This window comes from Trichoplusia ni, chromosome 20 (assembly GCF_003590095.1).
Source record: "Trichoplusia ni isolate ovarian cell line Hi5 chromosome 20, tn1, whole genome shotgun sequence".
NCBI classification, from domain to species: Eukaryota; Metazoa; Arthropoda; class Insecta; order Lepidoptera; family Noctuidae; genus Trichoplusia; species Trichoplusia ni.
This window is the reverse complement of record NC_039497.1, coordinates 824,917-843,424: the sequence shown is the minus strand read 5'-3', so window position 1 is coordinate 843,424 and position 18,508 is coordinate 824,917. Positions and strand designations below refer to the sequence as shown.

Below are 18,508 nucleotides of genomic sequence, written 5' to 3'. Positions count from 1 at the left end.
ATATGGACCCTTCGTTTAATTAGCTTATATTTTGTGGTGCATTTTGCTTTTTTTAGCATTTAACACTGAAAAGTTATTGAAGGTATTAATTTAAAATTTATGTAGTATTTTTACATTAATTTTTTCATTAAATTTTATAAATTGAAAAAAGTCGAAATCTTTGTACCTTATTACCGCCCAAAAATACGGTTTTTACGGTAACGCAGCGCTAATGTCAGTACATGGCTACGGTTCATGGTAATGTTGGCGTTTCAAGATTAAGTTATATTTAATCTTTAACATAATCATTTTTTGTTTCTTTCTCATTTGCAATACCAAAAAGAGAAAGCTTACAATTGTTGTTTTTGTCTGCATTGTTGTCAAATCGTACGTGAATATGGTATATCAACTCAAACAAGAAACAATATTAATATTAATAATCTGATTTAATTCCTCTACCCGTGTTTCCACAACAGAATTACAGGATTAACATAGCTGTCGATATTGTTCACATATAATTCGTAGCGGTGAATGAAAACATCAAACAATTTTACAAACTAGTAGGAAGAGCCGAAATTAACATAAAACTGATTTTAAAAGCCTTCCAACAAAGAAAGAAAGTAAAGAATGGGAGTAATCTTTTTGTTATATTTAGCCCCTTTACGATAAAATTAACAGTAGTATCGCTGTTCTTGTCTTACAAAAGTACTAAAAAAATACTTAGGTACTCTATGTCAATACTTTCATGTGTATGTTAGATTTGATAAAGTTGGTAATTTTTAATGAAGATCCTTGAATTTATACGAGCCTACATACAGGACAGCAACAGGATTTCAGAATGATCAAATTAAAAGTATTATAGTAAGAAACCCACTTGTTTGGAATGTTATAGCTTACAACAATACTTATTTAGATCTTTTTTCGCAAAACATAAGTGTGTAAATGATAATAATATATTTGAATACTTTTCCAGATAAACACAATGGAACAGCTACAACATCCTCCAACAATACCGCACCTGGTGCAGGTCTACCAACCAACAGTGTCAAACACTAAAATACAGAACCCTCAAATCATACACATCTCTCACCCAGGGCTGCCAGCATCACAGGGCAAAGTAACATACCAGCAAACAATAACATCAGAATCTATTCACATACCGGTCACATCTCAACATGTTACTGAGATACAGAGTCAGATACAAATGTCACAGAATCAAATAGTGATGTCCTGCCAGCAAGGGCTGCACAGTATTCAGCCCTTACATGGTCAAGTCCAGTCCCAAGTACTACAGAGCTCGGACATGACGCAGTCTCTTCAGATTGCCTCTCATGTGATATTGCCGCAGCATATGTTGGTTAATGGTGTGCAGTCGTACTACAGCCAGTATGAGTACCCGAAAGAGCAGTGTCTGCTTGCTAAGTTAGAGCCTGATCTACAGCTAGTGGAGAAAGATAATGAGTAAGTGAACATCATAATCTGTTAAATTCATGACTTCAACTTCAAAAATGAGGAGGTCCTCAATTTGTTTTAATTTTTCAAGTATATTTTTTTTGTTTCAACAATATATTCATACTATGTGCTTCTATTAGTAGTTTTTCCGATATTTTTGGGGTAACACAATTTTTTTACTATATTATAAATATCCCATGGGAACATAAAATCAGAATAAAAACTATCCCATGTGGTAATAAAATATGTTAAAACATATTATAAAGTATCCTTTTACCAAATTACGTCCAAATCCATCCAGTGGTTTTTGCGTGAAAGAGTAATAAATGTTACTCATCCAACCACCTAGTAGGATTATCTAACTTTACTAAAATAAAATTTATTTTTCCAACTTTCCAGTTGTGGAACAGACAACTCACAAACAGAAACAGAACTTCAGAAGAAAAGGTCTCGCAGCCAAGTCCCGGACCCGACATCCTGGGCATGCAACGTGCGCAAGCTGAAGCACCAGCGAGGCGAGGCCTACATCAGCAGACGCGGCAAGTTTGTACCAGAACGCCGAATACGGAACACTAAAGACTGTGTCAAAAACTGCAAGTTCAAATGCAATGAAAAAATAACAGATGAAGACAGAGAACACATTTTCAAAGCTTTCTACTCCTTAAATGCCAATGAAAAGAAATATTTCCTTCTAAACACCACTGAAAGATTGTACATCAAACACAACAAGGTGTCGAACCATAAAAGGAAATATACATTTAAGTATTTCTTCTTAGTCAAGTCTGATCGGCATACAGTCTGCAAGAACTTTTATTTAGGAACCTTAGCTATATCACAGAAGCCAGTATACAACGTTCATATGGGTAAGACTGATTTAAACATGCCAAAACCAGATGGACGGGGCCATTCGAAGGCAAGCGCACATTCGCTCCCCTCGGAATCGAAAGATAAAGTCAGAAAACATATACAATCTTTTACGACAGTCGAAACAAAGCCCGTCGTACAATTTTCTAAAAAGAAACAGTACTTAGATCCAAGTTTAAGTGTGAAACAAATGTATAACATGTACTTTAGTGAGTGTAACAAAGAGAATGCGGTGCCTGTGAAGGAATCAATGTACAGAAAGATATTTAGACAAGAATTTAATTTACATTTTAGGAAGATGAAGACTGAACAACAGCTGTGTGGTAGATGTAAGAGTACTATTAAGAAAAAGTGAAATCAATCCAGAGATCTTATGGAAATTATTTGAAAATGGGCCTTTGGCCCAAAACCATGATATTCAGGTTGATATTCCAGTTGCGTTAGCTTTCGACGTTGCGGCGATTTAATTAATTGTTGTGCGTCAAAACATTCGACGTGGAGATCTTGATATTGGTTCACGGTAATCGATTAATGTGAAATTGATAAATTTAATTGGTTAAACGAGTAAAATGTCGCTAGCAATAAAGACTTCGTAAAGACAGCGTTGGCCTTTTAAAAATCAATGATCAAGTGGTGGAAAAACTAACAAACCTTCATGGTGTGACTCAGGAATTGTACAAGATACGCAATGACACATTTTTGTATCGTTTATTCAGCTGGCTTGTCAAACCATTATTCATGATTTTGGTAAACCCATCCGGCCAAATCAAAATACATAATACGCTACGCATATTGTAACAATGTATTATATTGTAATGTGCACCATTTTTGTGTTTTAATGATGCAATTAATATGCTCATGCTTGACGCATCTTGACGAAAAGATGGCAAAGACCTTTCTAAAAGACTGTCAATAAATCAATCTGTCTTGATTAATGACGGCAGGAAGCAGGTAAAATGTAGCAGCGTTTCAAATTCGCTGTCTGTTGATTCATTTTTGTACGATTTTTCTCTGTCAATGAATCTGAATTATATCCTATCCTATATATTAATATTGAATTACCTGCTTTCGTATTGAGTTCGAAATAAACGACAATCTTGAGAGAATTATAGTTTTATTTTAAGTTTCGATTTAACTTATTTCATTATTTTTTTTTGTAGTGGCACAAAACCAGACCAACTACAAAAGCACGTCGATAACAGTGGTGGAATAAATGTAGATATCATAGCATCAGTTACTAAGAATGAAGGGTTCCACTCGCCATGGCCAGTTTTAATTAGTTTTTTGGATGGTAGGAAAGTAAGTATTGAATGTATCTAATACTGCTAATTAATCTACTACCAAAAACGCAACCTTGTCAATTATATTATCCCTAAAATTGTCCCTTACGCTTATTCTTATTAAGAGAGGAGTCTCTTACTAAGGGTTTACATATTATTATCGTGTCAAGTTTAATGCAATAACCCTTATAATAATGAAACGTAGGTAGGTCAGTATAATAATGAAACAATAATTGTGAAATATAAATTGTTTATTTATAATGTACAAAACCATGATCCTTAACCTATATTTAATGGAAACTTCATAAATTAAGAAAACTTCTTTAGGACAACGGCAGATCGTATCGACAAATTGTTTTTTTTTTTATTCTGTGTAACCAGAAGCACTTAGGCACAGCCTCAACAATAGGGAGCTTGAGTTACAACTATCTACTAAACCCTTACAGTACAAAAATATAAAATTAATTACATTTTATGACTTCACATTAACTGGCAATAGTGGAAAAAAAAGAAAGTTTTTGTCATCATAAATACGCAACCGCTGTCTCATTGTTCAGAAAACAAATTCAGCCAGTTCGAAAATTCTAAATTTTACTAAAGTTTTACTGGTCATCTTGAGAGTCTGAGTGGACGATAAAAAAAGTGATCATAGATCTATAGTTTTATTGTATCCTTGCGCTAATCAAGACGCACACCAAGTCTTCTTCATTGTCGTCTCTGAGCTCCCATTTGACATCGACCTTGACCTTCGGGTAGGATTTGAGGACCGGCATTGACGTCGTAAACTTCACTGGCTGTCCCGGCTGGAAAATAAAGGGTCGTGTTACAAATTATACTCGTTAACGAACCTCAAGGATATCGGGTTGCTCTTTTTTTGTCGTTATCAGATACTTGTGAAAGTTTTTATAATTATCGAAATCTTTTTTATCTCAGTAGGCATAATTTTAGGAAATCCTTAAAATTTGGATGCTCTGTTCCTAAAATTGGGGTATCTTCATAAGGTAGATAGGTGGGGTCGTGGGGTACCTTCCTACCTACGGTCTACCTATGGTTGGTTGCCTTTGATACTATAGATATTGTACCTACTAATGTGTCAGCATCTACAAGCAATCCTATTTCCTATTACATTGCAACTAGGTGACTAAATATTTAACTCCATTGTAAACGATGGCTCACATTGTAACAATGACATGACGAATGCATTATTTCCAAAAACACAGTGGCACAGTAAGAATTATCCACTGTGGCTAGTCTTATTTCACGGCGAAAAGAAAAGGTACATATACTTACACGACCTATTTAAGTAGCCATGACTATTAGCTACCTATGTCGATTTTGAACCTAGAGAACTCCTATGAAGCAGTGGCGAAGGCTCCATATGAAGAGCTCTAGAGAGTATGTTCTGTAGCGTTCCGAGTACCATTAATGATCAAGGTCAATGATACAAGGGAAGGAAGCAAAGGGAACATGACTACAAATCTATACTTCTATACTAATATATAAAGCTGAAGAGTTTGTTTGTTTGAACGCGGTAATCTCAGGAACTATTGGTCCAAATTGAAAAAATCTTTTTGTGTTGAATAGATCATTCATCGAGGAAGGCTTTAGGCTATAAACCATCACGCTGCGACTAATAGGAGCTAAGATACAATTGAAACTGTGAAAAAAACTGGGCAGGTATACCTAAATCAAAACTTATATCTTCTACCCACGGGGACGAAGTCGCGGGCAACAGCTAGTGTTATAGATTATGCGTTATAATTACCTGTAAAGGACAAGTGAGGCCGGCCTCCTTGCAGGCGTCAGGCTGCGGTATCGGGAATGGGATGGGCAGGTTCATCACCACTCCGTGGACAATTATGTGCACTGCTGGCGCTACTTTGTCTGGAAACAATAATGTTTGTATTAGAACCATGGTAGGTACCAAGATGTAGAATATAATGTAGGTTTAATAATAAGTCAAAATCATAATCTTCGGTTCTTATTCCGCTGTGTGACAAGCCCGGAGCTCTTCGTTGTCTTCTCTGCCAACGATAGCGAAATTGGGAAACGCTAAAGAAACGGAAAATGATTCTCATCGAAACTCCAGGAGTAGCTAAGATAAATACATTTTTTGTGGGTAAGATCCAAAAAAATATTGCTAAGTAATTACTTGGCGTGAAGTCGATACTGAATGTAGCATTAGTGTTTCTCTTGAGCACGCACTCCTTGGCGTCCGCCGCACACCCGGTCACATCCACACTTTGAACCTTCGCCTTTGAACCTGGGAACAATCATGTTGTATTTTATTTAGGTGTATAATTGATGAGACCCTAAAAAAGCTGGTCAAGTACCAGTCAGAGTCGCGACGTAAAGTGCCATACAAAAAGGCTAAAAAATATGTAAGTAATCTAAAGCAAATCGGTTGGGTGACATTTATTTTAAGTATATTTTGTTATAGCGGTAGCAGAAACGAAAACGCATCGCAAGGCAATGTAATATATTTATTAGATTTCATTTAGATTTTGCATGCATTGATATGCATGCAAGCGAGTCAAATTTAACTTGCAACATTTGATTACAGACAAAATGAACCGGTGAAACTAAAGAAAATCATGTAATAATTTATGTTTTTCTTACGTAACATATTATTAAATAATGTAGTACCCTCCAAACATTTCAGATTCAATGGGATAGCTAAAACATGCGTAATTATAACAGTTCCTTTTTTACTTTGTATTTATAAATGTATATTAAAAAGTAAACAAGGAGACTGTCATAGTTACTGACTCATTCATTTATCTTACGTTGAAATAGACCATAATAATATGTTACCCATGAAATAATTACTACAAATAGGTATTTATGTAAACATTGTTCGACATGCGTTCTAAATGCATTTAACACGCAATTATTTTCTGCTATAGCAATTTATCGAGGAACATAAAAGAGTTTATATATGTTTGTCATTACGTGGCGTGGGCAAGAAGTAAGAATTTAATGAAGGAACGATCACTACTAAGTTTAAGGGTTTAATAATTAATTGGTTTGATAGATTATGCTTTGATCATGGTCAATGCAATGAATTTCTAAAGCAAAATGCTTAAAAATGTTTCAAATTTAATCCAATTGCCATTTATTCATCAGCCTTTGTAAATAGCAGAATCGGGGCCCTGTAAAGAGAAGGGCTAAAGCACTTTAAAAAAATGTCAGTACCGTAATTAACTTTAGACTTTTTTAAGTAATATTATTAAAGTTGTAGAAAATAGACTAATTCTTTTAGGATACGTAAATACGGTAGTACTGTATTCATGCAATGCCGATTGAAAATCGAATAAAATTTTACTATCCATGGCTTAATTTAAATTAACTTTCAACAGAACTGCCTTTTGCGTTCAGCTATTACAAAAATAGCAAAAGTATTCGATTTTAAATACTTCTATAGTTACCTTCTATCTTACCTAAATTGATTTATATTTTTGTAATGATCACTATAGTGAGCTTGAGTCTTCACAAGCCTACACTCAGAGCTTGTTAAATACTCAACAGTCGAATAAAAGTCCGTGTCAAATTATCAATAAAACGTTCTCAATCAGTCAAATGAATGTGTTTTAAATAAACTGACCTGTGGCCAGTGTTCGTTTTCATAGTATTGTGTGATAACATAACATTTTATCACGATTTAATACAAATCGGTTTCATTTACTAAATGGGCATTCGATAGTTTTGTTTTTGATCCCCATAGTTTCATATATCGTTCAAAATTAATGTCTCCTTTCTCTCTCTCTCGTTTACAAAAATACATAGGTTGAAGAAAGACGAACTCAAAATGAAACGGGTCACCCTTGAAATTGATGACAGTAACAACTTTACTTTTGATGTTATAGAAGCCACAGAAATACATCATCTATAAAAAATATATTCGGTTCATGAGATGCAGCATGATGACAGACGGACTTTACGACTCTGAACAGAATAGCTACTAATAATAATAAAAAAAATGACATAAGTCATTTAGTACTATTATAAGCACAATACCATGGCATTATTTGTAGTTATTAGATGTAAGTGTCGGTTTAACTCGCCGACCGATTAAATAAACATTATAATATAGATTACAATGTTTGTGTAAAACTAATGGCCTTGTTTTGCAAATTAGGTTATTATAGTTTTTATCGCGATTTTATACAATTTTGTTGGAATGGTTTTCAGTTTTGCTTTAACTTTGTAGCCACGATTTATTTTGAGTGTCTGATAAGGGATTTGTCTTTTTTTGCATTTCTATTTTTTTCCGTTTATATTCAGTAGATACCCAAAGGGTAAAAAAGTGAACCCTGTGGCCGAGGCTCCTCTGTACGTCCATTCGTACATTACCAGGCTGAATCTCATGAACCACGATAGCTAGACCGTTCACTTCTTTTACTATTTCTGATTAATTTAGTTGTCGATCTTTCAATAGTCAATCGTTTTCCCTAAGACACACAGAGCTAGTTTCCTTAGTATTCGTTGGTTTTATTGCAGGAGTTGCCTGTTGCAATGACTAGCATGTGTGTCGGGCTAGACCCAATATAAAAAAGGCTTTCTTGCGTTTTATAAAAAAAAATGATTTAATTTTCGAGCGTTATAAATGAAAAACAGAATGAGTGTAAAATTTGATTTGTACTAAAATATTTTATGTTAAGTAGTTTTGATGGTTGTTGATGAAATTAAAAAGTCGCACAAGGTCTATTAGTATATTACTACACATTGTTTAGTTGTTTGATCTGCGTAGTTCCTAGACCGGTTGAATGGGCGTTGCAGCGTAGTTTCATATAATTTATCATCACGTTATTACTGACTTGAGATCCCCATTCACGCAGTCACATTCATGAGTACTTACTTATTTTGCCCTTACAATATGATTTAACAAGACTCGGCTCTTTTATTACAAAATTAGATATTATTACGAGGCCTTTGGCTTTACGTCAGCGCAATAATAAAGGTATTGTATATTTGTATGTATGTGCGTGCCCATGATACATAAAGTGGGATTACATTTTTCTGGTTGAATGGGCACAAGGTATGTGTTACAACCAGTATCCTGATTTCAATTTTCAATGAATATTTTGAATAAGCAAAGTGTTTTGAATTTGTTTTATTCTTCAACTCCATTTAAAAAAAATCTACTAAAGGTAAAAGTCTATTTAAAAAAAAATGGTACTACTTTCCCCTGAAAATCAGCCATTAATTAATAATTGTTTTTTTCCACCTACCCCTTGGATTTTCCTTCTTGGGATAGACAAATGGGATCCATATAAATCTGACCAGTAATGGGGCTAAGGTCGTCACCATAGGTCTCCTCTTGGCCTAAGTCTGGCATAAGGGGAGTTTTATTGTTTATAAAGATCCTATGATCCTATTAAATCCTATTTTCACAAAATACAAACTCTCGTACGTTACTATCCGACTTCTAGTCTCCATCGTCCTTCTACAATCCTATTTGATTTAACTATGTAGTTTGTTGTCAATGTTGTCTTGAATAGATACGTTAGCAAGTACTTATTCAAATCTTCTAACATTTCAGTTTTAATACGTCCAAAAATGGACAGCAAAGCTAATGAACAAAACTAAACTGGAGCTTTTGTTGTATGTGCATATACTTAGCAAGTCGTGATGATTAAGTAAATTTATAACTGAATGGTGGCCCAGATTTGGACGGCAACATCCTGGTAGGACGAGGAAGGGATGTCCAGATGATATAAAAAGATATCAGGAATAAGGTGAGCATGTCTAGGCTTTTGAAGTATTTTTTTCCTGTCGTAAGAAGGTACGCGCCATGAAACGACTTTTTGCTTTTACAGCTGCAAATATCCTTCTTCAAGAGTTGTAGGAACTTCTCTGAACTGTTTGTTACACGACATCCCATGAAGGGAGTAATATTTTCAACAAAGTAGTTAATTATAGATAGGTAACTAGGGCAATAATAAACAGTCAATATAACAGTCTTTGTCTTAAGTTTCTCTCATTATAGATCTGTATAGGCAAACAAAAGAATGATAGTTTGTTGAACTTTGTGACACTGATTACAGAGTCGCTCAGCTGATGTAAGGGTGATCGTTTTCGAACAATAGTTTTATATGAGTTAGCGATAATGTTATCATCAGCAATGAGTAATAAGGTTGGTCTGCTTTTGGGATGGTCAGTTCTTAAAAGTGACGTTTGGTCGTTGCTACATCGATAAGATAGAGAAATCATTGTTTTTAAAACTAGAATGTAGATATCAATTGCTTTGTATAACGTAGGCAAAGGAAGCAATTCTATCCTGTGGCATTACTGCCTCAATACATAGCTTTTGCAAATGCTCCAACATACTACACTTGAGGCCTTTTTTCTCGAAATTGTGTCTTATTTGTATTAGACTCGGTTCCAATGTCACCGGCTAGTTAAAACACAGCATTCTACATGAACTAATACGCTACATACAGGGCCTTTTAAGCGTTGTTTAACATTATTCTAAGTGACATAATGGTTAAGGCACGTTACCCAGACAACTTGTTATTATTTGTAATTGAACATATAATGCTATTGTTGTCTTTGTTTATAATGAATCAACATTAGTGTCTATTGTGACAAACGTGACCATTTACGGAACATTGGTCCATTACAATCAACTAATAGGTTATCAAAAATAACAAAATATATTCTTCTAGTAATAATACAGAAACAGTGAAAAGAAAAAGTCAGGTAAAAGCACGTTTACACATTTGGAGATGATATTATGTTAGCAATAAAATCAGGGTAATCATAAAACGGCTCAATTTTGCGTCCGGAGCTTATTTCGGGGTCACCACCACTAGTCATTATAAAAAGAGACTTTGTTCGTATGATAGTGCTATGACTATTTGTAAATACTTAATAGATACTGTAGCTATCCAAATTTTTATTTGTTTTTCACTAAGATGAAAGAAAATCGTAACTGCTTAAAGACTTTTTATGAGTCTACCCTTCAAAGTTTTAAGGGTTCTAAAATTACTTCTGTGTAACCCATCTAAGAAAAAATCTAAATTTAAGAACAAATCTGAGTGAATAGAGTATTAAACATGACATATAAACTTTTTGGAAATGAGTTGCATTAGTGTGTATCTTCTCTATTAAATAAACTTTGGAAACTATCGCACTAATACACCCCCTAGATATTCTCCTTCATGTTTCGCTGTATTACCTCATTAATGATTGGTAGTGAATGTTATGAATCGTTTGTAGGAGCGAGTCACTATCGGTTTTGCAAAGAAAGAAAAAAGTAAAATGGAAAAACCGCACACTACATCGTTAGTAAACAAAACATAACTCCATTTTGTTTAGGTAAGTACTCAAAAAGGAAAACAATTTGGTTTGTCCAAAAACTTCGTTTAAAATGAAGATTACCAAATCAAATACACCTACAACTGAAATGTATCTGTCGTTTGTTAATTTTATGAATGTGTTTTTATAAAATTATACACACCCAGATTTAGATTTTAAATGCGTAAATAAATGGAGTATATGTGCGAAGACATTAGAAGTGAAAACACTGTTATGTAGCAATACATGTACACTTTGAATGCACATTACATATTTCGCGCATACAGCCATCTTAAATTCACACTAACCAAAGCACGCAATTTACTAATAAAACGTTAATGCTTGTAGCAGAAAAACACACCGATTTAAACTTACAAAAATATGTATAAAAAAATATATTAATTACCACAATCCGTGTAGAAATTAGCGTTCACACTTGCCAGAAGCACTGTTACTGTTACGAAGAACAACATTTTTGTGATTTTATTTAGTGGGTACCGCGCGCTAACGTGCTGCCGACTCGCGCGACCGTCACTGACTGACCGGCCTGAACGGATGAGCAGTTGTGGCCGACCTTTGTTGCTTTATAAAATGCGCCGGCGCCGGTCATAGAGCGACGATTAAAGTAGTGGGGTCAAGTGTGTGCGTGTCCTTTTTGATCCTTGTTTTGTTTTTTGAAGATTTTATCTTTAATTACTGTTAAAGTTTGAACCCTTACTGAGGTCTTATTGATATCCTTGAACTTAGAGCTTAGAACATACCGTGTGAGTGATAATTAATAATGTTACTGTAGCAAAGGAAAACGAAAATAAGATCACTCATATTCTAATCATTCTTGAAATCAGTAGGGAATGTTTTATCTAGGATATTAAGTTATTAACGATATACCTAAATATTATTTCAGTGGCCATTTAGATGTTTTGAAAAAGTCCATCGCAAATACGAGTTTAGAAACAATTATAAATCAATACAAAACGAAGAACATCCTAATATATAAACATCGCGTCTGTTTTCCTCCAAATTACATATTCTTTGTGCGCGACCGGAAGAGCGGCGATCCACTCGTGCGCATGTTTCAGGAAAACCTACGTTCTATGTGTGCGTGCGTGACAATGTGTGCGCCGTAGTAAATAAAGGCATAGTTTGAATCACTGCGTTTATGTTCTAAATATTTTCACTGATTGCAATGAATAATCGAAAAGTTGTTTATCGGTGACTATTTGCCTGATATCTATGAACGAAAATACACGTGTTTGTTTGTCTTTCACGTGTGATGATTAACTGTAATTTGTTTTTACCATTATATGTACAGTTGTGGTTATTTTGTAGTATTGAATCGATATGAAGGGGGAAAACTTAACAGGATATATTCGTTTGGTAAACATTTTGCGTTGTTTAAATTAATAACTCAACTATTTATTATTTTTTTTAAATGAGTAGAATAACGCTTATTTTCAAGGTTTTGTATCTAAAATTTGTGTGTTTAATACTATGCTACACACTAATACAGATACGTTGAATACAACATAATATTAAAGGTGGTTTGGATTAGTAAAAATAACGAGCTAAATGCTAATCGGACTCGCGCCACTGGTGGTTTCATACTAAACAGGTCAAAGAAAGTCAGATATGCAACAAAATTTGATAACTCATAATCATTGACATAATTAGTGACAGCCAAAATACAGGGTGATCATCTGTGAAAATTAACTGTCTAGGTATAGCAGTTCATGAGACCATGATGCAGCATGGTGACCGACGGACGAAAAAATGACAGACCGCGGAGCCTCAGTAATAGGGTTCCGTTTTTTCAATTTGGGAACGGAACGTTAAAGAAACATTAATTTAATGAATTTTAACAATTTCCCGTAAAGCGTTGCAAATTCCGTCTTATCAAATGCACTATTTGATAAAATATGAAAAAGTTCTACCAGTCACGTTCCTATGACGACATTAACTATTTAAAACAAAGGCTGACCACGTATCTTCTATGATAAGTAAGTAGCTGTGGAATACAAGAAGATTTTAAGGTATGAAATTAATAATAGGATAAGACTACAACAGGGTTCTCTTAAAAATGAATGAAATGTTATAAGTAGATATTCTTATCTAATTGTTCCAGTAACATGACGATTTATAAAAACAGAAAGAAGTATTTAACGTCATCATGTTTTTTATACGACTCCCGTAGTAAGCAGTTACAAGTATATAAATAAGCTGGGTAGCGGGAATCGAACCAGCTACACTTCGCGTATAGTAGGTTTTGCGTGGTGTACTCCAAACCGGTAGGCTATCCGAACAGCATTTTTTAAATAATTATTTCTACTGACCTGTAACTACATAAGTTGATGAACAACGATTACATATTCCCTCCGCTGTGCAAAACTATGTTCTGTCCTCTTTCCTGTCACTTGTCAGTCCAGAGAGTCCAAACCGCCATAACAGCTTTAGTATAAAACCTTCAAGTCTTTACGCATGTCTTGGTTTCTACCAGCAAGTATTCGTAGCACCTGATTTATCATCTGACAATATTGATTCACAGATAACTAATTACAAAATTAATTACCCTCCAATCACAGACACTCCATAATTAAACACATAAGCATGGTTTAGCGATGACAGTCGCTGGAAAACTTAATGACAAACTTAAATATGGAATTAAATGAGACAGCAGCTGTTTAACTTAGACTAAGTAATTTAATGTTTTGCTAACCTTGACGTACTTTTTTTTTAAGATTCCCACTCTATGCCTGTCTTTCCTGGTATCGCGACGGGTTTCACAATCTTTAAAGATACTTGCATAAAACGTTAAATACATCTAGACCCATGACAAGCATTCAAAGATAACACAAACGCTTGTCCTACGCGGGGATCAAACCCGCTACACGTTGCACTGGGTTTGGCGTTGTGACCTTAACCAATCGGTTTCCCGTGTAGTTAGCACCTGCCTAAAAATAGTATCAAAGTTCTATTTAACAGAAATTGTGAGTATGAGTTGGAAAACTGCATACAATAAAACATTGCTCAAACAACATAATTTTTGATTCTACAGCTCGCTTAAGATACAATAATAAAAGTAAGTCTTATATAAGGAATTTATAAAGTTTTAATTTAGGTGATACCCTTACTGCCAGTGATTCTTACGTTTAATAAAACCCAGGATAATTAGAAAACTGCCAAATTGACCTCTTGTCCCTTATTATGACTCTTAATTCTTGGAAGGGCTTGTCTCAAGTGATGATTGTGACCAATTATGAGAGATGTGCAATAAAGATGGTATCAGGGTAAAAGTGCGATAAAGTAAAAATTCGTTGAATATGAGACCATCCACGTGGGCTGACACGCGGTCAAGTGATGTGGTCCAAGTGATCAGCTGATCACGTCGCCTTGATGGATAGTATCCCTTCTTCTGCTGTTAAACCATATTCAGAGTGTTTATTTTATCGATGACTCCTGTATTAAGAACTTTAATTCTTGTGTCCCGAGAGTTTCATAAACTTAAACATTAAAGTAAACAAAGATATCTAGACTCAAAGTAAGCATAACGCTAACCCACGTAACCTTGCGCGCAACGGGTGTGGCTTGGTGATCAAAACCAAAGGCTTTTGTCCGTGCAGCCGAAAGTTTAACCTCTAGAGTGGGCAATTTTCCAGTATTTTTTCTATTCCAGAAAAAAGCAAGACAAATGATAAAATATAGATTAATTATAAGGTACTGGCGTATAGCCTAAAACGTAACTTACGTTATATGATATAAAGGGCAGGTAATAATATAACTTGTATCATTATCTACCCTTTTACGGTTAGAACGGGCAAGAAGAGATTTAATACTCTCATATTCGCTAACCGCTCTTGACTTGGCCCAAAAAAACCAAAGGAAGCCGACGTTTAACTTCTATCCGGCGACAATGCGACAATTGGTGTTCTTGAGCAACTGTCGCGAGATAGTTCTGCTGCGTGCCATCACGCTGTGTCACTAGGGGACACGGCAGAACACAGACATGTGAGGAATGGATGCAAGTGGTCATGGATTGTTGACGTGACAAACATTCTTCTATTGCCCATAAGTTATAACACCTTTTGTGATAACTTGTTTTGGTTCTCGATGAATAACATAAATAATAACTGACCCTTTGCAAAAAAAGCCCTTGCCTAATAATGCTTAGAACTGCAAACGTTTTGCGTTCTTTGGGGAGTCCAAAAATGAATTGAAAAGTCGTTCAGACATAGAAAACCAAAGATAAACATCAACCACGGAATTAAATGAAACAATAAATTTAAATCTAAATTTTATAACCGACTAGCGGTAGCCCGCGGGCCCTCCCGCTAAAAATCGAAAATAATCCTTTAACATAAATTAGGGTTAAAACCTATATGTTAACCGACGTTATAAACTAACGTACCGAGTTTCGTCTAAATCCGTTCAATGGTTTTTGAGTGAAAGCGTAACAAACATACTTACAAACTTTCGCGTTTATAACATCACTAGATACAACCTATTCTATAATCCCACCTGAACGAACCTCTCTCAATATGTCAAGATTTACAATCCTAGATATTCTTCAACGAATCCTAAGGGATGTGAGCATAACAACATATGACGTAGTATGATAAGGTACAGCTAATAGTAGATAAACCGTTTGACGCGCCGCGCTACTCCACCCGTGAGTCAATACGATTACATTTTACCGACTGACTGAGTAGTACCTACTCCCCTACGTGTGGAATATCGGTATTTTACCTCAGGGATTTACTTACAAGTGCTATTAGTGCAACGTTTGTGATTTGTCTATACATATTTGTTGTTCATTGCAACTGGAGTAGTTGGTACCTAATGGGCATTTTTTACATGTTGTTTATACACATGTCTAATTTTGATGCTTGAGATATAGAAGTCATAACTTTTTTTTGATAGAAATGAATATCGGCAAAGTAAAGGTAATTATTTTGATCTATTTAATTCTAAATAAGCCAAATAATTATTTATTCTTTTCGAAATAAACCTAAATATAAAATTCTACAAATACGTTGTTGGTGCTTTTAATTATGTGCTTTTAAATTAAAAAATTCAATGCTTTTAACACCGTAATGTATCCTAAGCATTTGCCTAATGTGTACTTAGGGCACTAATAAAAACAGCCACAAACATGTGCTGAGTGTTAGTCTGGTGTCACGAAATTTTAATGCTTATGTGCATTTTATAAAAATATTGTGAAATGCGAGCATTACAATTTTTAGATGTAGTTTGCATAAAATTATGAAAAAAAACCATTATTTTTTATCATAATTTTGATTTAATTAAAAACTAGCAAGAACAAATCGTCGATATTCAGCCTTTATTTTAATTTTAAAGAAAAATAAAAAAATTGCAACAATTATTTTATCCAAGAGCTCTTGCATGTCTTTTTTTTAGTTAATATAAGCATCTACAGCTGTCGTGTCCGTTTCTAGTTTAAAGAGTTATACGTCAGTACGAATAACCTATTCCATTTACACAGCAACATAACTGACTATTGTATCTTCACTCGTCTAGTAGTTTAAATAATCATATCATTACAGCTAAGAGCGAAACATTACTCTTCAGCCGGAGGTCACAGTTTAAATACACGAAAATAAGGTTAAAACATAACAAACCGTAATTTATTCGAGTGCTTTGTACAGGGGGCTAATATCACCTCCTAGTCTGATATTAAAGCGAGATGCGGATACAACGTGCAGTGTGCTTCTCGCTCCCTCATGTGCAACAGTCTCAGTGTAAGGAGTTGGTGGAAGTGGGGGGTATCCTTGTAACAAAATACATGGACCACTTCTCAAGATGAAAGACGCGGTAATAGTCCTAAGACAACAAGCACCTCGGTTTGTGACCGCGTTAGCAATATTAAGCTCGGTTTATTTTGGACTGTGGGTACTCCATAATTCTTGATGATAAATCTGGGACAATTTAATGAAAAATATGCCGGAAATAGGTTACAGTGATTGTTATCTACAAGAAAAAAAAACCTAGTTAAGTAAGATCCTGTTATATTTATTTAATATTATAATTAAATTATATACTTAATTGATGGAATAAGGTGATGTTTAAAATGGCTAAACATAGAAAGAAAAACGAACAAATTACAACAAATACCTTTTTGCTTACCATATAACCAGGCTTAAGTACGAAAAAACCTTAATTAAAAACCTAGAATATTGGAAGTTGAAACATAAAATGTTTATGTTAAAAGCCAAACTAATTACATTTTTTCAATTAATATATTTATTAGGCACACTAATAACATAAGGAAATAAAATTTGTAAGAAAATAATGTGAAGAAAACGTAATGACTTTTGTAAATCAATTAGAAAGTGATTAGCAAAGGTAATGAGCGCTGGCCTTTGTGGTTTTTTTTTTTCATTCTGATTTTGAATTAAGTGCCGAAATTATGAAGATTTTCATGAAAACCAGATTAACTTACACCTTATGTAAAGGAAGAAATCTCTTTTGTTTTCCAAAATGTTGTCATGCTAGCATTACGCTAAGATACCAATGTCTGTCTGTCTGTTACAAGGCAAATATGTCATGAACTGTGATAACTAGATACTTTAAATTTTATTCGTACGAAACGCCTCTCTTGTGAGGCCGACTCGCACTTGCCCGGCCTTTATGTACTAAAAATAACAAATAATTACACGTACTTGCTATTTATAAATCAAGCACCAAATATAGTAATTAATCTTCGGCAAGTGTTACAAATAATTTGCTAATGAAATCCGACTACTTTTAACAAATCCGAAACCTTACAAGGTATGGAATTAATAAATTGGTACCTACTCTTACTAGTAGGTACTCCAGTTGTTTTCATTGCATGTTAAAAAAGGAGACTGACATCGTAGAGCCCTTGCTGTTGTAATGTTTTTACTTTTAAAGTATTAAAAAGAAGAAAGAAAAAGTCTAAAAATTTGCATGAAATGTACCACGCTCGCAACAGAGCTGTGTTTCTAAAGAGCTACGAATTGCATCATAATATTGCATAAAAATTGTATTTTAAATTTATTCAAATCTCATAAATACCTATTTTTTTATCATGAACGTGTTCTAGTCATTGGATACATGAACTGGGCTGCTTTTGTAAGGCGACTAAAAATCACGGTGTACAAATAATGATATAGTAATAATATATGTATACTACTATAATTTACTAAAACATAACATATAAAACATTTTTTTTAAACATAACGTCCTCATAACATATGGTCACCCTAAACCTGAGGACACCTTTTATCATATCACAGTATTATGAGCGTTAATAATAAATGTCGGTAACTGGCCGCCGGTAGCCGGGTTAATAAAACCTGACCACTACACTGGATTAACCGAATGACCACGTAAATGGACCGTAAGAGTACTAAACGACCCTATATCACTGGCACTCACCCCTGACTAGATTTTGTTTATTAAATTAATGAATGGCAACATTGGCAACGTTTACGTATGTGACCTACTTGCGAAGAATTGGGGATAAGATGTTTACTTCTTGTGCAAGTGGAATAAGAATTATTAGGCTGTTATTTTTAGGACGGATAAAAAAAAAAGAATAATTTATAAGATTAATCTTGTCCGTCGGTCACTTATCAAAATCTGTGACCGAAATGCAG

The 18,508-nt window shown here is 34.4% G+C and overlaps 2 protein-coding genes across 5 annotated transcripts; one reads left to right on the top strand and one right to left on the bottom strand.

The window, feature by feature from the left end:
• Positions 1–241: 241 nt before the first annotated feature.
• LOC113503727 lies at positions 242–3,401 on the top strand. 4 transcript variants are annotated; one of them, XM_026885805.1, is made up of 3 exons: positions 242–703; positions 953–1,440; positions 1,831–3,401. In XM_026885805.1, the coding sequence occupies exons 2-3, from the start codon at positions 962–964 to the stop codon at positions 2,648–2,650; spliced, it is 1,299 nt and encodes a 432-aa protein (XP_026741606.1). In that variant the 5' UTR covers positions 242–703; positions 953–961; the 3' UTR covers positions 2,651–3,401. The 4 variants fall into 4 exon arrangements, with proteins under 4 accessions (XP_026741606.1, XP_026741605.1, XP_026741603.1 ...); XM_026885804.1 differs by having other exon boundaries at positions 243–599; XM_026885802.1 differs by having other exon boundaries at positions 243–840.
• Positions 3,402–3,808: 407 nt separating this feature from the next.
• On the bottom strand, positions 3,809–11,438 carry LOC113503728 (ecdysteroid-regulated 16 kDa protein-like). Its single transcript, XM_026885806.1, has 4 exons — positions 11,281–11,438; positions 5,728–5,838; positions 5,341–5,459; positions 3,809–4,378 (listed from the first exon to the last, which is right to left on the bottom strand). Exons 1-4 carry the CDS (start codon positions 11,345–11,347, stop codon positions 4,238–4,240), a joined length of 438 nt encoding a protein of 145 aa, XP_026741607.1. The 5' UTR covers positions 11,348–11,438; the 3' UTR covers positions 3,809–4,237.
• Between the last annotated feature and the right edge of the window lie 7,070 nt (positions 11,439–18,508).

What these genes read in the sequence shown, in the direction of transcription:
- LOC113503727 (XM_026885805.1), top strand. Translation starts at nt 962, where the DNA reads ATGGAACAGCTACAACATCCTCCAACAATACCGCACCTGGTGCAGGTC. An exon ending in CTAGTGGAGAAAGATAATGA is followed by an intron (nt 1,441 to 1,830) that starts GTAAGTGAACAT and finishes CCAACTTTCCAG; the next exon opens with TTGTGGAACAGACAACTCAC.
- LOC113503728 (XM_026885806.1), bottom strand. Translation starts at nt 11,347, where the DNA reads ATGTTGTTCTTCGTAACAGTAACAGTGCTTCTGGCAAGTGTGAACGCT. An exon ending in CAGTATCGACTTCACGCCAA is followed by an intron (nt 5,460 to 5,727) that starts GTAATTACTTAG and finishes TATTGTTTCCAG; the next exon opens with ACAAAGTAGCGCCAGCAGTG. An exon ending in GCCTCACTTGTCCTTTACAG is followed by an intron (nt 4,379 to 5,340) that starts GTAATTATAACG and finishes TTTATTTTCCAG; the next exon opens with CCGGGACAGCCAGTGAAGTT.